General features: G+C 48.5%; 1 protein-coding gene across 1 annotated transcript; it reads right to left on the reverse strand.

The window, feature by feature from the left end:
* Positions 1-820: 820 nt before the first annotated feature.
* NRIP3 (nuclear receptor interacting protein 3) lies at positions 821-14,830 on the reverse strand (the record flags this gene model as incomplete). The annotated part of the gene is made up of 7 exons (XM_082760560.1): positions 821-3,004; positions 4,056-4,153; positions 4,253-4,305; positions 4,774-4,913; positions 6,775-6,857; positions 7,639-7,818; positions 14,657-14,830. The coding sequence occupies 7 exons, from the start codon at positions 14,828-14,830 to the stop codon at positions 2,989-2,991; spliced, it is 744 nt and encodes a 247-aa protein (XP_082616686.1). The 3' UTR covers positions 821-2,988.
* Between the last annotated feature and the right edge of the window lie 1,135 nt (positions 14,831-15,965).

The raw sequence follows: 15,965 nt of genomic DNA on the forward strand, positions 1-15,965 counted from the left end.
TACTTCTGAGTCCGTCTCATCCCAGGCACTGCCCTCTTCTCTGCTCCTGGCCCCTCACCACGAGGCGGCAGGGGAGAGGTTGCCCCATGGGGACTGGAGGTGAGCAGGAGCGAGCACCCAGGGAAGCTGGCACTCTGAGAAAGGCACCGTGACTCACCTGGTGTCTTTGCTCTGATCACTTCCATTTCCCAGTCTCATGAAGTTTAGGCTCGTCCATCTTCCACTAACCGGGCTCGTACTGCCCCGATGAGCTAGATAAACATGGCAGAAGCAAACTCATCCTTTCAAAGGGCAAATCTCAAACAGCACAAGCTGGCTTTCAGGCATCCCTTAGGAGGGAGAAGCACAGCAATAAAGGCTGCGATTCCAACTGCTCGCATTTTACCATGAGCGTGCTGTGTGCCATTTAGCCTGCTTGCTTCGTGCGTCTCAGCTGCCAGTCTCTGTACAGCGCAAAATCAATTCTTGACAATCACAAAGGCACCGTAGAGCCCCATCAGGGTAAAGATTTAAATGAACTCCTATTCTCAGTAGATAAGTGCACTGAAAACAAATAATTGGCATATCCAGGATACAAGGAAATAAACAGCAATAACAATTAAACTTTATTTAGATTTAATTTGACATTTAGCACAGCAATGAGCACAGAAAGAAGTACCAAAATACCAAACTCATAGCTTATAAAATAATCAAATATATTTCATATTTAGTGAAATCTCTCTACAACACGTCAGTGGGACTGCTGTAGGCAGCTCAACCCTGTATGTATATACATACAGCTGTGTTATATAAAATACTATATGTAGAGAAAGCACTGAAACTTAACACCAAAATAGAAAAGAGCTCAAAACTCAAATGCTCCAGATGTGATAGTAATACTCATTATCGCAAAGAGGTTCAAGCCCGCTGCAGGAAATAAAGCTCCAGCTTTGATACCATTGCAGGCACCAGCTGCGGTACTGAGCATGGGCTGGAACTGGCACACAGGCCGGGCTCTGGACCCTGCCCCTGCTCAGGCACACACTGCAGGAGCTGCTCTCCCACCGCTGGCTATCGCAAACCTGGCTGATGCGGGGTTGCCAGCTGGCATCATAAGCCAGCAGTGTGCCCTCGTGGCCAAGAGGGCCAGTGGGATCCTGGTGTGCATTAAAAGGAGCGTGGCCAGCAGGTCAAGGGAGGTGATCCTCCCCCTCTACTCTGCCCTGGTCAGGCCTCACCTGGAGTCCTGTGCCCAGTTCTGGGCTCCCTGGAACAAGAAAGACAGGGATCTCCTGGAAAGAGTCCAGCGGAGGGCCACAAAGGTGATACGGGGCCGGGAGCATCTTCCCTATGAGGAATGGATGAGAGACCTGGGGCTGTTCAGCCTGGAGAAGACTGAGAGGGGATCTCATCAATGTTTACAAATATCTGAAGTGTGGGAGACAGAGGGATGTGGCCAACCTCTTTTCAGTGGTTTGTGGGGACAGGACAAGGGGCAATGGCCACAAGATAGAGCCCAGGCAGTTCCGCACCAACATGTGAAAGAACTTCTTCCTGGTGAGGGTGACGGAGCACTGGGACAGGCTGCCCAGGGAGGCTGTGGGGTCTCCTTCTCTGGAGATATTCAAGGCCTGTCTGGATGCCTACCTGGGCAGCCTGCTGTAGGGAACCTGCTTTGGCAGGGACCGATGATCTCTTGAGGTCCCTTCCAACCCCTTCAATTCTGTGATTCTAAATCAGTGGGTACAGAATGTCACAAGGGTATTACTCTGAATTTCAAAGATGCCCCTTCAGCAGATGACTAATTAATTCCAATTAGCTTTTAAAAATCTAGAAAGCTGCTTTTGTACAAGGTCAGGTTCCTCCACGCAGTACCATACGTTTGTTCTGGCCTGCAAGCAAGCAGCATGTGAAGCAGCAACCTCGCTGCTCCAGGATAGCAATGCCAAAGGAGGTGCTGATCCCAGTGAACATTCCCACTTGCCCTGAGGGTGGACAAGGTTAGTGTTGTACTTTCAATCCCTGGTGATTTGGAAATAGGTAAAAAATTGTGGCATTCCTGACAGCACCACTAAAGTACAACCGGAGTCCAACCCCCACACGGGTACAGAGCCCCGGTGCTGCTGGTGCTGTGGGTCACAAGCTGGAGATGCAGGCTGAGCCGAGGCACCAGTCGCAGCAGCAGGGGAAAAGCAAGGGTGCTTTGAGGACACGTGATTCGCAGTGAGGCTCTGTGTCTGCTCTCGTACCCAAAAATACCATTGTGCGCTCATTTGTTTCTTTTTGGCACGATACAGCGAGTAATTTCCCTGCCTGTTCCCTCTAGGGAGACAGCCAAGAGCCCTCTGGGGACTTCCCTGGAGAGGGTGAGCCCTGGCACGGCTGCAGGGGTCAGCCCGGGAGCCCGCGCCACGCCGCCCGAGGGGGAGCCTAACCCATGAATAATTCTCTAATTGCTCTTTCTCATCAAGCCAGCCATTGCGTCCTCAATTACACAGCAACAATACTATGGCTAACAGGATGAACTATAATTCATGGCCGATATTAGCGTTGTTATTTTACTATGAGTAACTTCCTGGTAATGGCCATTTGAATGTGGCAATATCAATTAAGTGAATATAAATGCTTAGCCTCTGGAAAAATCATTAATAAAAATTTCATTCTGATAGCCTCTAATCACAGCTAAATACAATTACTCTTATGAGGCCACTATAAAAATTGTTTTTTCTCATCAGAAGAAATTCATAAGGTTTCCCAACTGTTCGTAATAAAGAGAACACTATATAGAAAAGTCCAGAAAATAAGCACACATTTGTTTCTCAAACCCCATAGATAAACATGACAATATCTCTAAGTTACTGGCTACTGAACAGATTTCATGTAGCTATACTTAAGCTGTAGCCTAGTATAAATGTTTTCAAAGCAGTGCGTTGCTGTTTCGTCTGGAACAGCTGCACGGAATCTCTTTGATGTCGAGCTCTTGTGGAGGGACAGCATTTCAATTCCTCTTTACGCCTCCAAAGTGCTGAAACAGGAAGGAAAATATATTTAATCGGAATTGTTACATGGAAAAAAAAATAGCCTTGAATGCAGTAGCAAGAAATAATTCATAGCTGCAGTTGCGGCAGAGCTACAAGAAGCCATACTCATTTGTATTTCAAAGGAGAGAGGGAAAACAGCCCGTGTTTCACCCTGCAGCTCCCTCCCTGTGGTGCCGTGCAGGGCATCGCGTCCCTGCCATGCTGCAAACACGGCCGGCGGGTGTCATGGGCTGCCCGTGCGCTCCTGTCCCCATGGAGCATGCTGTGGGGTACCTGAGAGGTGCCCAGCCAGCCAGCAGTGCCCATATTTGCACCCACCCATCGTGTGCCTGGTGCCTGGGTCACCCCGGACCCCCTTTGCTCAGGAAATACCAACTGTAATAGCAATCCCGACTGGTACCCTGCCTCCCTAACCTGGTGTGCACATGCCCAGTGCACTCGCTGCCCAGATAGTTAAATACAGTCAGCTGTATTTAATGTTTAACGTCAGCAAACATTTGCCCCCAGGACATATCAGGGAGTTATTGCATGCATTAAGGAAGTACCAGAGCGGGCAGCACTGTCTTCCTGCGGGGACTTAAAACTGAAGAAGCAACAGCAGCCAGGTCAAAGCAGGAAGAGGCAACACAGTTATCTCCAGGCAGGATCTCTCTCTCCCGCGCTTTGTAAAATAGTCATGTGGATTTGTTTGCCTTGCTTTGCAAATATTTTCCAGGAAAATGTTTTTTTTGGGAATGCTCTCAAAAAGCAATGCTCAAGGAGTCCTCCTAATGACCTCAGTACATTTTCTGAGGTATTTCCCTAAGTATGATTTTTGCAGACATCCCCCTTACCATGCAACATTTACCAGAGAAAAAGCAGAAGCTGAAAAAGGCTTCTGAAAAATCCAGGGGCTCTGCTTCAAAACTCTACGAGTCAACACACACAGTTTCTGCTTGTGCTGGTGAGCCCCATCTCACCTGCAGCAAGGGTCTGCCTGCCCCCTGCCCGCCAGCCTGGACAGCCCCACGCTGCCCCGCTGCACAGCAGACTTACTGCTCTCCTGTTCCAGTGCTGATGCTGTCCACAAACGGGATTTCTTCCCTGTCTGTCTTCCCCAGAACAAGCTGGTGCTTCTCCATGTTTATGACACACTGTAAAGAATAAATGTATTCACGTAAGAGGGAAAGCTGCAATTCACAGTGGTCCCAGCTTCTCCAGCATGGGTAAAAGCCCTACTAGAAAACTTTTACCTTCAGGGATTTCAGTGTTTGCAGGCCAAAGGAGAAGGATTTCTCATTGTCTTCTGAAAAATAGGAACATTTGGATTTATACATTCAAAATGATCTCCCACGGCTTTCTGTAAAGTATCTACACCCTTCCTCGATGGCTGCTCTGCTAAACAAAACCCAGTCTATAAAGGGGTTGAATTACTCCAGAGGGGAGCATAGGTAAATGAGGACAGGCAGGGGAGACATGGACCCATGGCAGAGAGCAAGCTCAGTGCTATCAGCACAGCCCTGCCAAGCAGATCCTCTCTCCCTCCCGCACTCACTGCCCAGGCTGAGCACGGCCCATGCCAGGGAGGTCAAGGTCCGTGGCCAGCCTCGCTCCAACTTGCTGTGGCTGCTCTGCACATAAGCACTGAGCCCAGAGCATCAATCCAGGAGTTAATGTAACACACTATCAAGAACAGAAGTAATTCTATTTGAATTTTAATATGTTTCCTGAAGGCTCGTGCTTTCCCTCAGGGTACTCCCAGCGGAGCACTCACCCACGACGAGCGCGGCGCACTCCACGCGGACCGCTCCCACCGTCAGGACCAGATGGGCAATTTGGCCGATGACCCTCTGGTTGTGTGGTAAGGAAATTGCCTCCTCCTCACTGGGAAGCGCTTCAAGATGCTCCTTTAACCTGCACGTTGAAAACAATTGTGACATGAAACAGCCACAGTTCAGCCCATCTGGGGAGGAGCAAACTGCGTTTGAAGGGTACTCAGACTTGAAGTGCTCTTAGCTTGTTCGTGTTATCCGGCTGCTAACAGATGCTGCTTTCCTGGCAGGTTTTCTGCAATGTCCTGTGTGTAGTCTGCAGCTCATACCCACTTCAGTTCACAGCACCATCCCAAGATGCAGCCATGGGGTTGAGTCAGGCCTTGTTTGAAGCGAACTCTGAATGTAACTCACGGCTTCTGAGTTCTTTTTACCTGAGGAATCTTTTGTTTAACATTTCCCCAAGCCTTAGAAAGCTCCTGATCTAAAATTGCTTCTAATTTAGTGTTGGAGGAAGCAAGTGATGCTCTACGTTGACTTCCATCAGCTGAGATAACAACATTTTGTCTCCATGCCTTAAAGCTAGGGCAATGTGTGTAATGCTTGCTTATTAGCAGATACTACTGCTGGCTGTCTTCAGAGGAAGCTGTGACATATAAATCACATTCAGCCCAAGAAAAGAAAAAAAGGTGTCACAAATATCTCAAGTACAGTAATTTCTTCTGTCTGTGCTCCAAGAACTATTCTGACAACGCTGATTAATTATTTAGCTTTAATGCGTCCTTTAAACCGAACTAGAATCTAATGGAAAAGCAGCCAGACAGTAATGTCTCTCTCAGGTAAACGCTGCATTTATTTTTGTCCATTCAAAGAGGCAGAGATGCCAGTGCTGAGGTTAGGATTGCCCACATCATTCAGCACAAGTACAAAGACCAGGAGAGGCAACAAAGAGAATAATCTGGATCCCCTCTGACTCTTTACTTAGAGACTGGCCTTGAAAATGCTGTCAGGAGCACATCAAGTCTATTAGCTCCTTGACCCTGAGCTGGCTTGTTCTGCCCCAGAACTGCTCTGGAGCAGGCATTTCCCAGCAGCTTCTCTAGTGACTGGAGGGAAGACATGCAGGCTCGGGTCTCTCTTCCCTTCCATAAGCCCCCAAGCACAGCCTTGCTGTTCAGTTCTACACCCAAGGAGGTTTTATTGCACTGCAGTGACCTGAGAGCTAGCCTTAAAGGCAAGAGAAAGACCTCAAAAGGCACAATGACAACACACAGGTTTTTAAAAAGCCTGTGCCTCAGGCACACGCATTCTGCCCAGACCTCAGAGGAAGCAGCAGGAACCCAACCCCAGCGCCCCCAAGCCTGACCTGCAGGCAGCAGCATTCGGCACAGCATCCTAGCAGGCCCTTCAGCCCCAGCAGGAACAAGCACGCTCAGTAAGTCGCTTCCCCACTGCTTTCCAGGGCTGAATTTAAACAAAACTCGTGTTTTATCATCGCCACGTGCACTGGACTGCTTTGAAGTGAAACGTGCTGGAGCAGTGCCTGTTGTTGCACAGGGCCTACCACAGAGAAGGCAGAACAGGCTGGGCATCAAAGCCCCGTTTTTTAAGCTGCTTGGTTAATCTGGCTTTAGCTTTTGTCACGGCAAACACAAACAGCAAGGGAGCTGCAAGAAGCTGGTGGAAAGGCAGTCCTGCTGGTGCCTGCCAGGTCAGTCCCTGGGCATGTTTCTGAAGCTGAGAAGTGCTGCAAAAAAAAATAAAAAATAAAAATGCAGAGGAGCAGCATGGGTAACACGGGCAGCATAGGGACTGTCACAGGCCATCAGTGTACAGCTAGGACGTGTTGAGCAGCCAGTGTAATATCTTGCAGGATGAAGCCCCTCCACATGCGCTGTTCTAATCCATAAAGCAGGCTGCGTTGCTTCACAGCGTGCCCCAGGAAGCACTGCCAGGCACCACGTTTCCGCAGGACAGAGCCCAGCCCACCGGAGCACACTTACCCCAACCTGTCCAGGCAGGCGGACGACATCAGGTTGTGCTGCGAGCCCGTGTCCACCACAGCCTTCAGCTCCTTCCCAGCGCACTGTGAGGAGCAAGCAGAGAGGGGAGACAACACGTGGGGGGGGGAAGGAGGAATGCAGAAGCACCGGTGTTTCGTTACCTCAGCCCACACCTTCCTTGTCCCCTCCAAGCTGTCTCAGGGCACGCCCTACCACATGCACAAGCCCCACAGGACCACCAGCATTAGCACATCACCTTGTCCATCCCAGCTGTTAAACTGCTTTTTGAGAAAGCTGGAGCTATGAAATAACACAGTGCTGGGCACTGAGGGGCTCCAGCTGCAGACGCTGGCCTTGGCACCCTATAGCTGCTAGACCTGGTGTATGGTGCAAGAGGGTGCTTTGGAGCAAGAAAAATTTGGAGCATTTCAGTGTGCTCCCCCAGCCTTGCTACTCTCTACAGCCTGACGTCCAAGAGAAGGCATCCATCAGACCAGTTTTCTCTGTGATGCTTGGGTGTTCATGCCATGGCAGCCCCAGGGCTGTGAGGGCAGGAGCAGTGCAGCCCTGGGCAACCCATGAGCTGCACGCAGCCGCCTCTAAGGCTGCTGCAAATCTCGGGTGATGCAGAGCTGCTGTCATTCCTCACGTAGGAGGAGATGGCTGCTAAATAGCAATAGGTTTTTATTTCGCTGCTGAAAATGACTGCTTTTCTCTTCTAGAACTAAACAGGGTTTTGTCAAAATAATGCCTTAAGCTAACATCCCTAATCGAGAAACAAGGAAAGCAAGAACATCGCGTGAGGCTGTCAAAAATAAAATTTGGAGGAAAAAACAAATAAAACTGAAGGCTGTGGAATATTACCTGGCAGCTCACCACTATGAACTCCTCATCCTCCACTTTCCTGGAGCTGCCCAGTTTGGTCTGAATCAACTTATTGGTCTGTGCTGAGATGTCACTCTTCGGAGTCCAGCTGCCCCGGCTGCTTCGCAGTTTTGATAAATTTGTCTCCATTAAGCGTCTCTGCAGGATATTGTGTGGTTGCTTTAAGGGAACACAAAAAGAGAGCAGGGTGAAGTCAGTGGAAAGCTCCAAAGTGACACACGCTGCCAGCCTGCTGCATGATCCTCCGGTGCCCCTGGGTCAGCACGGATCTCACGGGAGGGCTGCCCCCAAGTCTTCTCTCACAGTGATCAGAAAATTTCCCCTGATTTCCAGACTGCATGCATTCGTCCTAGGCTGCACCCATTTGTTCTTGTGCTAGCTCTGAACATGGCTTTGATTAAAGAGAACTACTTGGCATTGGTGAGGGAATAACCCTTTTCAAAAATATTAAGCAGACTTTGGAGGCACGTCTTTCTTTTTCCAAATTCAGGATTTGACTTCGTATAGGAGTAAAAACAAATCAGGCTTTTCAAGGTGTTGTTTCCACTCTGATTGTCGTGATCTGTTGATAAGAGTATCAGGAATTCTGCAAAACTGGGAGAAGTTAAGAGGTAACAAAATCAATTGGAAAATTATGTGTACTAGATAAGTATGGAAAAGGCTTGTGGAGGTGCTGAATGAACACATGCTGATACTTGGCTCAGCACTGGTGTTGCTGATATGCAAAATAGCTGAGTCCAATCTCCACCGGTCATGTTCTTTGCATGGATCAACCCAGAATTTGAAAAGATGATGTGGGTGTTTGTGTGTTGGTTCTTACATGTGCGAGTGAACAAGGCACAACTGCAAGGAGTGAGCTTAATTTGCTGCCTAGTGTTAGATCTGGTCTTTGGATCAGAATTTGATCAAAAATAAGGCTTTTGCCCTGGGTCTCTCTTCCCAGCACGTTTCTATTTAGCAGCTGAGGTAAGTGGGACAAGTCCTAGGTGTCACGCCATGGGAGAGAAAGGAGAGGAGAGGCAGCGGTAACACGGCCTGTGGTAAGTTCACCCCTACAAGTCCCCGTGCATCGTATGGCTGCCTCTTGCTTTCCGTGTCACTTCCATTTGCTCTGCGAGAAGCACGTTGCCTCTCAGTATCTCCTCTGACTGCTTTCCCAAAAGCCTTTTTATATTTAATGCTAGTCATGGACGGATGCACACACGCTGCTGGAGGTGAAATGACTCTACTTGATTATCTGCTCATTTCTCTGCCTGGCTAAGCTTCCCCCTGCCCCCCGACCTTTTCTTGTGATTCTAATTTGTCTGCAGTAAGAGCTTTTTACTGTCTCATTCTTGAATTTCTTGCATTCGTATTAAATACACTCGTGTGTCTGCAAAGGCATCTAGAACAGCAAACCCCTAGTTCTGAAGGGATTTCGATGGGATTGGGATAATTTTGAAAACTTCGTGCTGTAGTCCTCCAAGCTAGCCAGCACGCAGCCTCGCACACAATGCCTCATCTTTACAAATATTCTGGACGACATGTTAAATAACAGCACTTACAGCAGGCTAATGCAACTTGGCATCATCCTAAAATAACTGAGGCGGCATTGGTGCTTCACATCCTGCTGTGGGCAGAGCCCTGGCAGTTCAGCTGGATGTGAGTGACAAAACCAGGTATATGCTGTAGATAGCCGTGGCCACAGGGACACGTAGTCTCCTTTTTTCCCACACTTTTCACTGCTCTTCTGCATACAACTTGTCACTTGAAATATAATTTCATCATCATTTCCAGCTGCAGGTGCTGTGTCTGACACTTGAGAGCACATCCTGTGCAAAGGAGAGACCATGGCTGTGCTCCCAGTGACAGGGAAACATCAGATCCTACAATATGCCACCTCCTTCGTGCACAAAAAGAAAGAAAGATCCATCACTGCACTGGTGAGCTACTGCTCTCCTGACAGGATCCACAAGACTAACTGCAAGAGCCAGTACTGCTTAGCTAGCTGCCAGGTAGGCAGACTAGCTCCACTATCAGTGGTACAGACCCCATGGTGAGGGATGAAGAAATCGATTCAGAAGCAAGCACTCTCTTACAGGAGGTGGGAGCAATAGGTGCACAATCAGCACTATCTCCACCTTGAAGGCTCCACATCCAAGCAGCAATGCAAGACAGTAGCTGGCACATCTTTGTTATCCTTTACGTTTGCCCACCACACAGACACACATCGGGAGGACTAAAGCTTCATGGCATCAAACAACAAATGGGGGCAGGGGCTGGAGAAAAACAGATGAAGTTCCCAGCTGGATGGAAGACTGCCTATCATAAACTGGTCACCAGCTCACATCCAGCCCTGGTCCACTGTACCTAGGACTGATAGGAACTCATGTGGTCATAAACCAGAACAGTCAGGATGCTCTCTCAATGTGCCTGGCCTAAATTGCACTGCCAAAGCCTTTTGAAGGGACACCCTGGAGAAGAATAAGTCACCAGTGCACACATCACTGCTATTTTGGCTGTCATCTATCCTTGGTTTCAACCTAAAAAAATTTCACAAGTTCACCTACAGATCATTAATTAGTTACATGCACGGGTTTTCTCAGGCCCTGGTTTTATGACTCCTGTATGGGATCCATAACCATAACAAAAAAATACCTAGCATTCAGCAAACATTTACCAACCACATGGGACCATCTCTTGCTAATGCTCGTTCTTTTGGAAGCAGCAGCGCATCCTGCCTTCAGGGGGGGAGGGAGGAGAGGAGTGCTGGAAAATGTTGCTTACTCGTGCTCCAGTACATAAATAATCCGGCAAAAGGGGGTTGAAAGGTTCCCTGTAGCACCATTCTGTCTCAGACTATTAATTAGTTTGCTTTAGCTTGTATTTCTCAACTCTCGTGTGCAACAGAGTGAGGGATGTTAGTCACAGAGATGACTCAAGTGATGGATACATACTTGGTAAACAGATAATGTGCTAGGGGACATGTGCAAACGCAGTTTTTGCTGGAAAACTGCAAGCAGACCATTTATGGAAGGGAAATGGGGAAAACCTCTTCAGCGACAGATCTGGAAACCAGCAGTGTTCTCTCCTCAGCTCAGGTTGGCAGAGCAGCCAGGACCGATGTGCACAGTAACCCAGGTTATTGGGTACTGTCTTTCTACACATCACACAAAACTGATGAGAGTTTTATAAGAGAATAAAATGTTACATACCACCATGAAAGTGGGGAAAAAATAGTCTTTCCTACTATTTAATTGCAGTAGTAAAAAAAATATTTCCTGCTATCGTTCAGAAGAATGGAAGTTCCAAACAAGCCTTTTTTTTTTTTTTTTTTCTCCATAAAATATCTCCATTTCCATCCCTGCGACTTTGCAAAAACCTGCAATCTTCTAAAAAAGTCAGAGTAGAAAACTGAAAGAAATGAATGGAGACATCAGGTATTGCTGAACCTATTTACCGGTGTCTGTCAAAAATACAAATAAGTCAGTCCACTCTGTTCCTCTCTGATTGATACACAAGTACACACCACAGTTCCCAGTACGCATTTCCCTGGCAGGTTTCTCACTATTTTGGCTTCTAGATGAGGGGATAACAAGAACTGTCACAACAGTCTCCCTCAGGTGAGAGCTGAAGGTCAGGGCAGATGCCAGCTCCTCCCTGCCCCTAACCAGCCTCACAAGGTTTGCCCTCTCTTTTGTGCCCAAATAGTTTTGGGGAAAAAAAAAAATAATAAAGTTTTAAAATACCAAGAGAGCTCCTCCCAGGAAATAACCACATTCTCTCTCTTCTTTGCATCCCCCATTCAAATTCTATCAGCAGCCTCTTCTTGAGCATCACGTCATGGGACAAGAGATGCCTTCTGCTCACCCACACACCCCGCTCTCCCTAAAAGAAGGCAACTATCTGGGTCAGCTGAATGATGGTGTCCACACTTGAAATCAACTGGATCACTGCTGATGATCGGGGGGCTCAGACGCGTGCCTCACACACAGGTAGATCTGTGTGCCTGGCCCTGGGGCCTGACGGCCTCTGTGCTTTCCCCCCAAGCGAGGAGGAAGCTGCCAGCTTCTGCTAAGCTCCGTGGGAAAGCAGAAATCTCCTGCGTCAGAATTAGCTAGTGCCTCTTGGACAAAAAGCAGATGGGCTGTAAATCAGTAAATAATCTACACATGTTGAAAGGGCAGTGAGGAAAAACTCAGCCTGATGTGGCAGCAAAATAAATTACACGAGATACTAGAAAAGCAACTTCTCCTTCCCATCATTTTCTTCTGGTGTTCCTTGCCTTTCCCTCGTCCCAGGCTGTGAGTTGCTGGGCCACCCATCCCCAGCAACTCGCTCTGCTTTGGAAGCCAAGCCTTCATCGTCAGCCTTCATTGCTTGGTGGAAAATGCAGTACGAGCTGGTGAGAGCAATGCTGAGCACATGGAGGATCTGGTGGCAGGCAGCACACCGTCCACCTCAGGCAACAGCTCACGGGTACTGCACTGGGAGGCCCAAATCCCAGCTACTGACCACCTTGTGCCAGTCCCCTGAGCTTTGGAGAGGTGGCTGATAGCAAAGCATCAAAACAAACCCAGTTTCTGCTCATAACCATGCGTGTTATGAGCAGAAATGAGCTGGGTTATGTGTCATAAACCAGCTGTGTGTTTGTCAAATCCAGCATGCTAACCTATGGTTTGGTCTCGTATCATACAAATAAAATGAAATACATACAGGGAGAAAGGAGCTAGAAGAGTTTGGTTCAAACCAGAGTAAGATACTAAAACATACAGGGCTTAATACAGATGATTACAACAAGTATTTACTGGGGAACACCAAACCTGCCCACGCAGGGCATCACCAGGAGAGCACAGGCTTCCAAAGAGTGGGAGCACAGCAGCTGGAGGCGCCCAGGCGATGTGCCCCCCTCTACACGCACAGCACTGCCGGGGGGCCCAGCCCGGGATGCAGCCAAAAGGAAAAGGATTTATCCCTGAAACAAGAGGAGTCACCGCCAGCTGCCACTGAAAGCAGTCACCCTGGAGACAGGTTTTGTCCTCACCACCCATCCCCAAACCTGAGGAGCCATTATCTCCTCTTTTCTCCTGCCGAGGCTGATGGAAAACCCCTGCAGGAAACCCTGCATTAATAATGTCAGTCGCATCAAATGCTCTTCCACCTACGTCAGCACAGCTGTCACACAATTTTAAACATGAAAGGACACTGCTTTGTTGGGAGATGTGTGGTTTTTTGAAAAGAAGGACGTGCAGGTGTCCTGAGCAAGGACCCCTGATGCCCTGGGCCTCCTACCTGTGCTGTTCGAGGCTGTGCTGAGGTGGGGGTCCCACCTGCCCAAAGCAGCGCCAGAGCACGACGTGTTTCAGAGGCTGTTGTGCTTCCCCAGTCTCGGAGACGTGCAACCTCCTGCTCCTCCCGGGGACCAAAGATGATCCCTGCTAGTTCCAGCAAGCCAAAAAGGTGACCAAAAGATGATCCCTGCTAGCGCCAGCAAACAGGTGCAGCCCTGGTGCTGCTCACACACCACCAGCAGTCCATCCCCAGCCACACGGCACCACATGAGCTGGGGCAAGAAGCCATGCATGGGGTCGGGCACAGCCCCACAGAGGGACCCCTGTGGGACCCCTCCTTCCTGCTGCCGGGGGAGCAGCAGGCAACGATGCTGCACATGCAGTGGCCACTGGCATGGGAGTGAGGACAAAGCCTCAGATGACATCTCAGTGCCCAGGGGAGTGAGGAGCCCCGTGCTCTGCCCACAGCCCGGCCCTCAATGCTGTGGGAAAAGACACTTCAGCTCTCAGCACCCCTGGCTCTGCTACCTGTTGTCTCCCTCACCGGGGCAGAGGGGAAACCCCTGGTTTTCTGCCATGCCAAGTTATTTGGTCTCTGCAGATCACAGTGATAACCACGCCAGCATGCTCTGAAAGTCACTTTGTAGCTCCCTAACAGATAACCACAGTTCGATGGTGACTTAGCAAAGCTCCTTCCAAGCCTTTCCCCAGCCAAGAGACGTGGCTGCCTAAAACTGCAAAACATTTGGGATGTTAAAAAAAAATAATCATTTTTGTGCATAATGCAGAGAATGGCAAGCTCATTCCACTCATCTCACCCAGACAAAGCTGACCCTAAGCCAGCTGAGCAGGAAGGCTGTGACAGAATACAATTAACTCACTAAAAATAAAGATTAATATTTTTCAACAAACCTATATGAACCATTGAAAAAAGTAAATATGAAATCTTACAAGGTGCAAGAATTTTGCAAAAACTGAGGGGAAAAAATAAAGAAAAGATTTCCCCAGTAAGGAATGTTTTCTAGACTTTGCTTCTTACATTAGGACTTTTTCTATTACATTTAGGTATTTTTTCCCATTAAAGAAAGCTCAAACATTTGTGCACATTATTCAGAAGAGCTCTCCAGCCTTAGAAATGGAGGATATTATGTGTCAGCTGCAGAATCACATGGTTCATTACATATGTATGTATTTAAAACCTAGCATTAAGTTTCTTCGTAAAAATTACCACATATGCATAAGCCTTTATCAAAGCGTAATCGTGACAGCTTTATATTGTGAAGTCCTGCTGGCTGTACTTCACTGAACCTTTTGTGATCACGTTACGCACACATCTGCATCCCAGACAAACGTGTACATATGTATGTATTATATGAAGCCATTTTGGTTTACTCTGATTCTGAGAGGGCTTTTGTATAGAAAGCCGTATCCAATTTTCTGACATCTGTATCAATGAAAAAAAAGCTCTTAGATCCAAGTGCCAGACATGTGAAAGCACCTACTAGCAAACAGCAACCTCATGTGATCCATAACATCATATTTCCACTTCCTTTCCTTTACATACAAAAGCCTCATTATTATACCAATTTCTACTTAATTCCTCAAGCAGCCAACTCATTCTCTTAACAGTAAAATAACATGAAAAAAAAAAAAAAAAAAAAAAAGACACTGCCCTATCAGATTCTTAAATCTCATTATGTGCTGTGAGTAAACACAATAAACCTTACAGTGTCTTTCGAAGTCCCCAGCTTCTTCAGCCCATCCAGAGGAAGGAGATCTGCAGAATCCTTGTGAATAAACTGAACCGCCTGCTTCATCCTCCTCTGCTGGCGGAGAGACGCAGCTTCCCTTATCTCCACTTCTTTTCTACTCGGCTCTGTCAGAATACCTGAATAAAACATCTTTCTGCCTGCGCAGAGCTTGCTTCTCAAAGATGCGCCTCTTGGAGGGACAGAGCAGGGGGAAGATCCACTGCCTGTGCTTTATAAGCGGAGCCTCGTGACGTTTGGAGACCAGCAGGTACTCCAGCCAGCGCCGCGTAGTAAAGGAGGGGTTAGGCTCATTGCAGTGCGTTGCACAAACAACGCGGGTGAGCTCAGGCACACTCTAAGGGAATAATGAGCACTGCTCCTCCTCGCTGCCTCTCCTGAAAGGGAGATTAGCCGCAGGCGCCTGCCTCCGGCACTGCTCCTGTGCCAGGAACCGATCTCGGTCAAAGAAACGTCTTGCATGGTGACTCTTACGAGCGGAGCCAGTCTGATTTAAATGGGCTCGATCCAGGAAAAAGGCAGGCAGGCATCAGCCTTCAGACACACCTGTGGCTCTCAAAGCCCCCAGCAGCATCACTGGCAGAAAAGAGAGTGATTGCCAGTGCTTTGACAGGGCTGCCAGCAGCCTGAGAGCCAGCGCAGCTCTGGAGCACAGCCTTTTGGCCTGACGCTGGTGTTTGAAGCAGCCCAGCTGATGACAGCTGCCCAATACCAATGTGGTCCTGCACGGTGAAAGATTTCACCAGAAACATTTTAATTTATTGTGTTTTCTTCAGAAGGGCCCAGACGCTGCAGCTCAGCAAGCAGACATTCATGTGAACCTTTCGAGCTATTTGTTGCAAAGAGAAGGCGCATGATTAAATACAGCCCTGTCTCAGGAGATACAGCACAGCTCCGGAAACATCCCACGTGGGATTGGTTTTTGTTAAGCTAAAGGACACTTCTGATGTGATAGCAAGCATGCACAAGAAAAGCAGAGCTTAGCCCAGGATTTATGTCAAGCCTGATTCCCAGGGCACTTGGAACCCTGAGGAGGAACCACAGCTCCTGATGGTGTCTTTTCTCTCCCTGCTGATGCAGCCCAGGCTCACACTTGCTGCTCACAGACACCACCGACATTCGGCCAGTTTGGCAGAACGTGCAGGGGGGGGCACTGACAGCGCTGCCCGGACCCAGCAGCCCCGCAGGCTGGCACACAGGAGCTGTGCTGGTGCAGAGCCATGCCTGGAGCAGGGCAGATGTGAGCACCACCCGGGCTGTGCTGATG

Source organism: Aythya marila (assembly GCF_965140915.1).
Source record: "Aythya marila genome assembly, chromosome: 5".
Lineage (NCBI taxonomy): Eukaryota > Metazoa > Chordata > Aves > Anseriformes > Anatidae > Aythya > Aythya marila.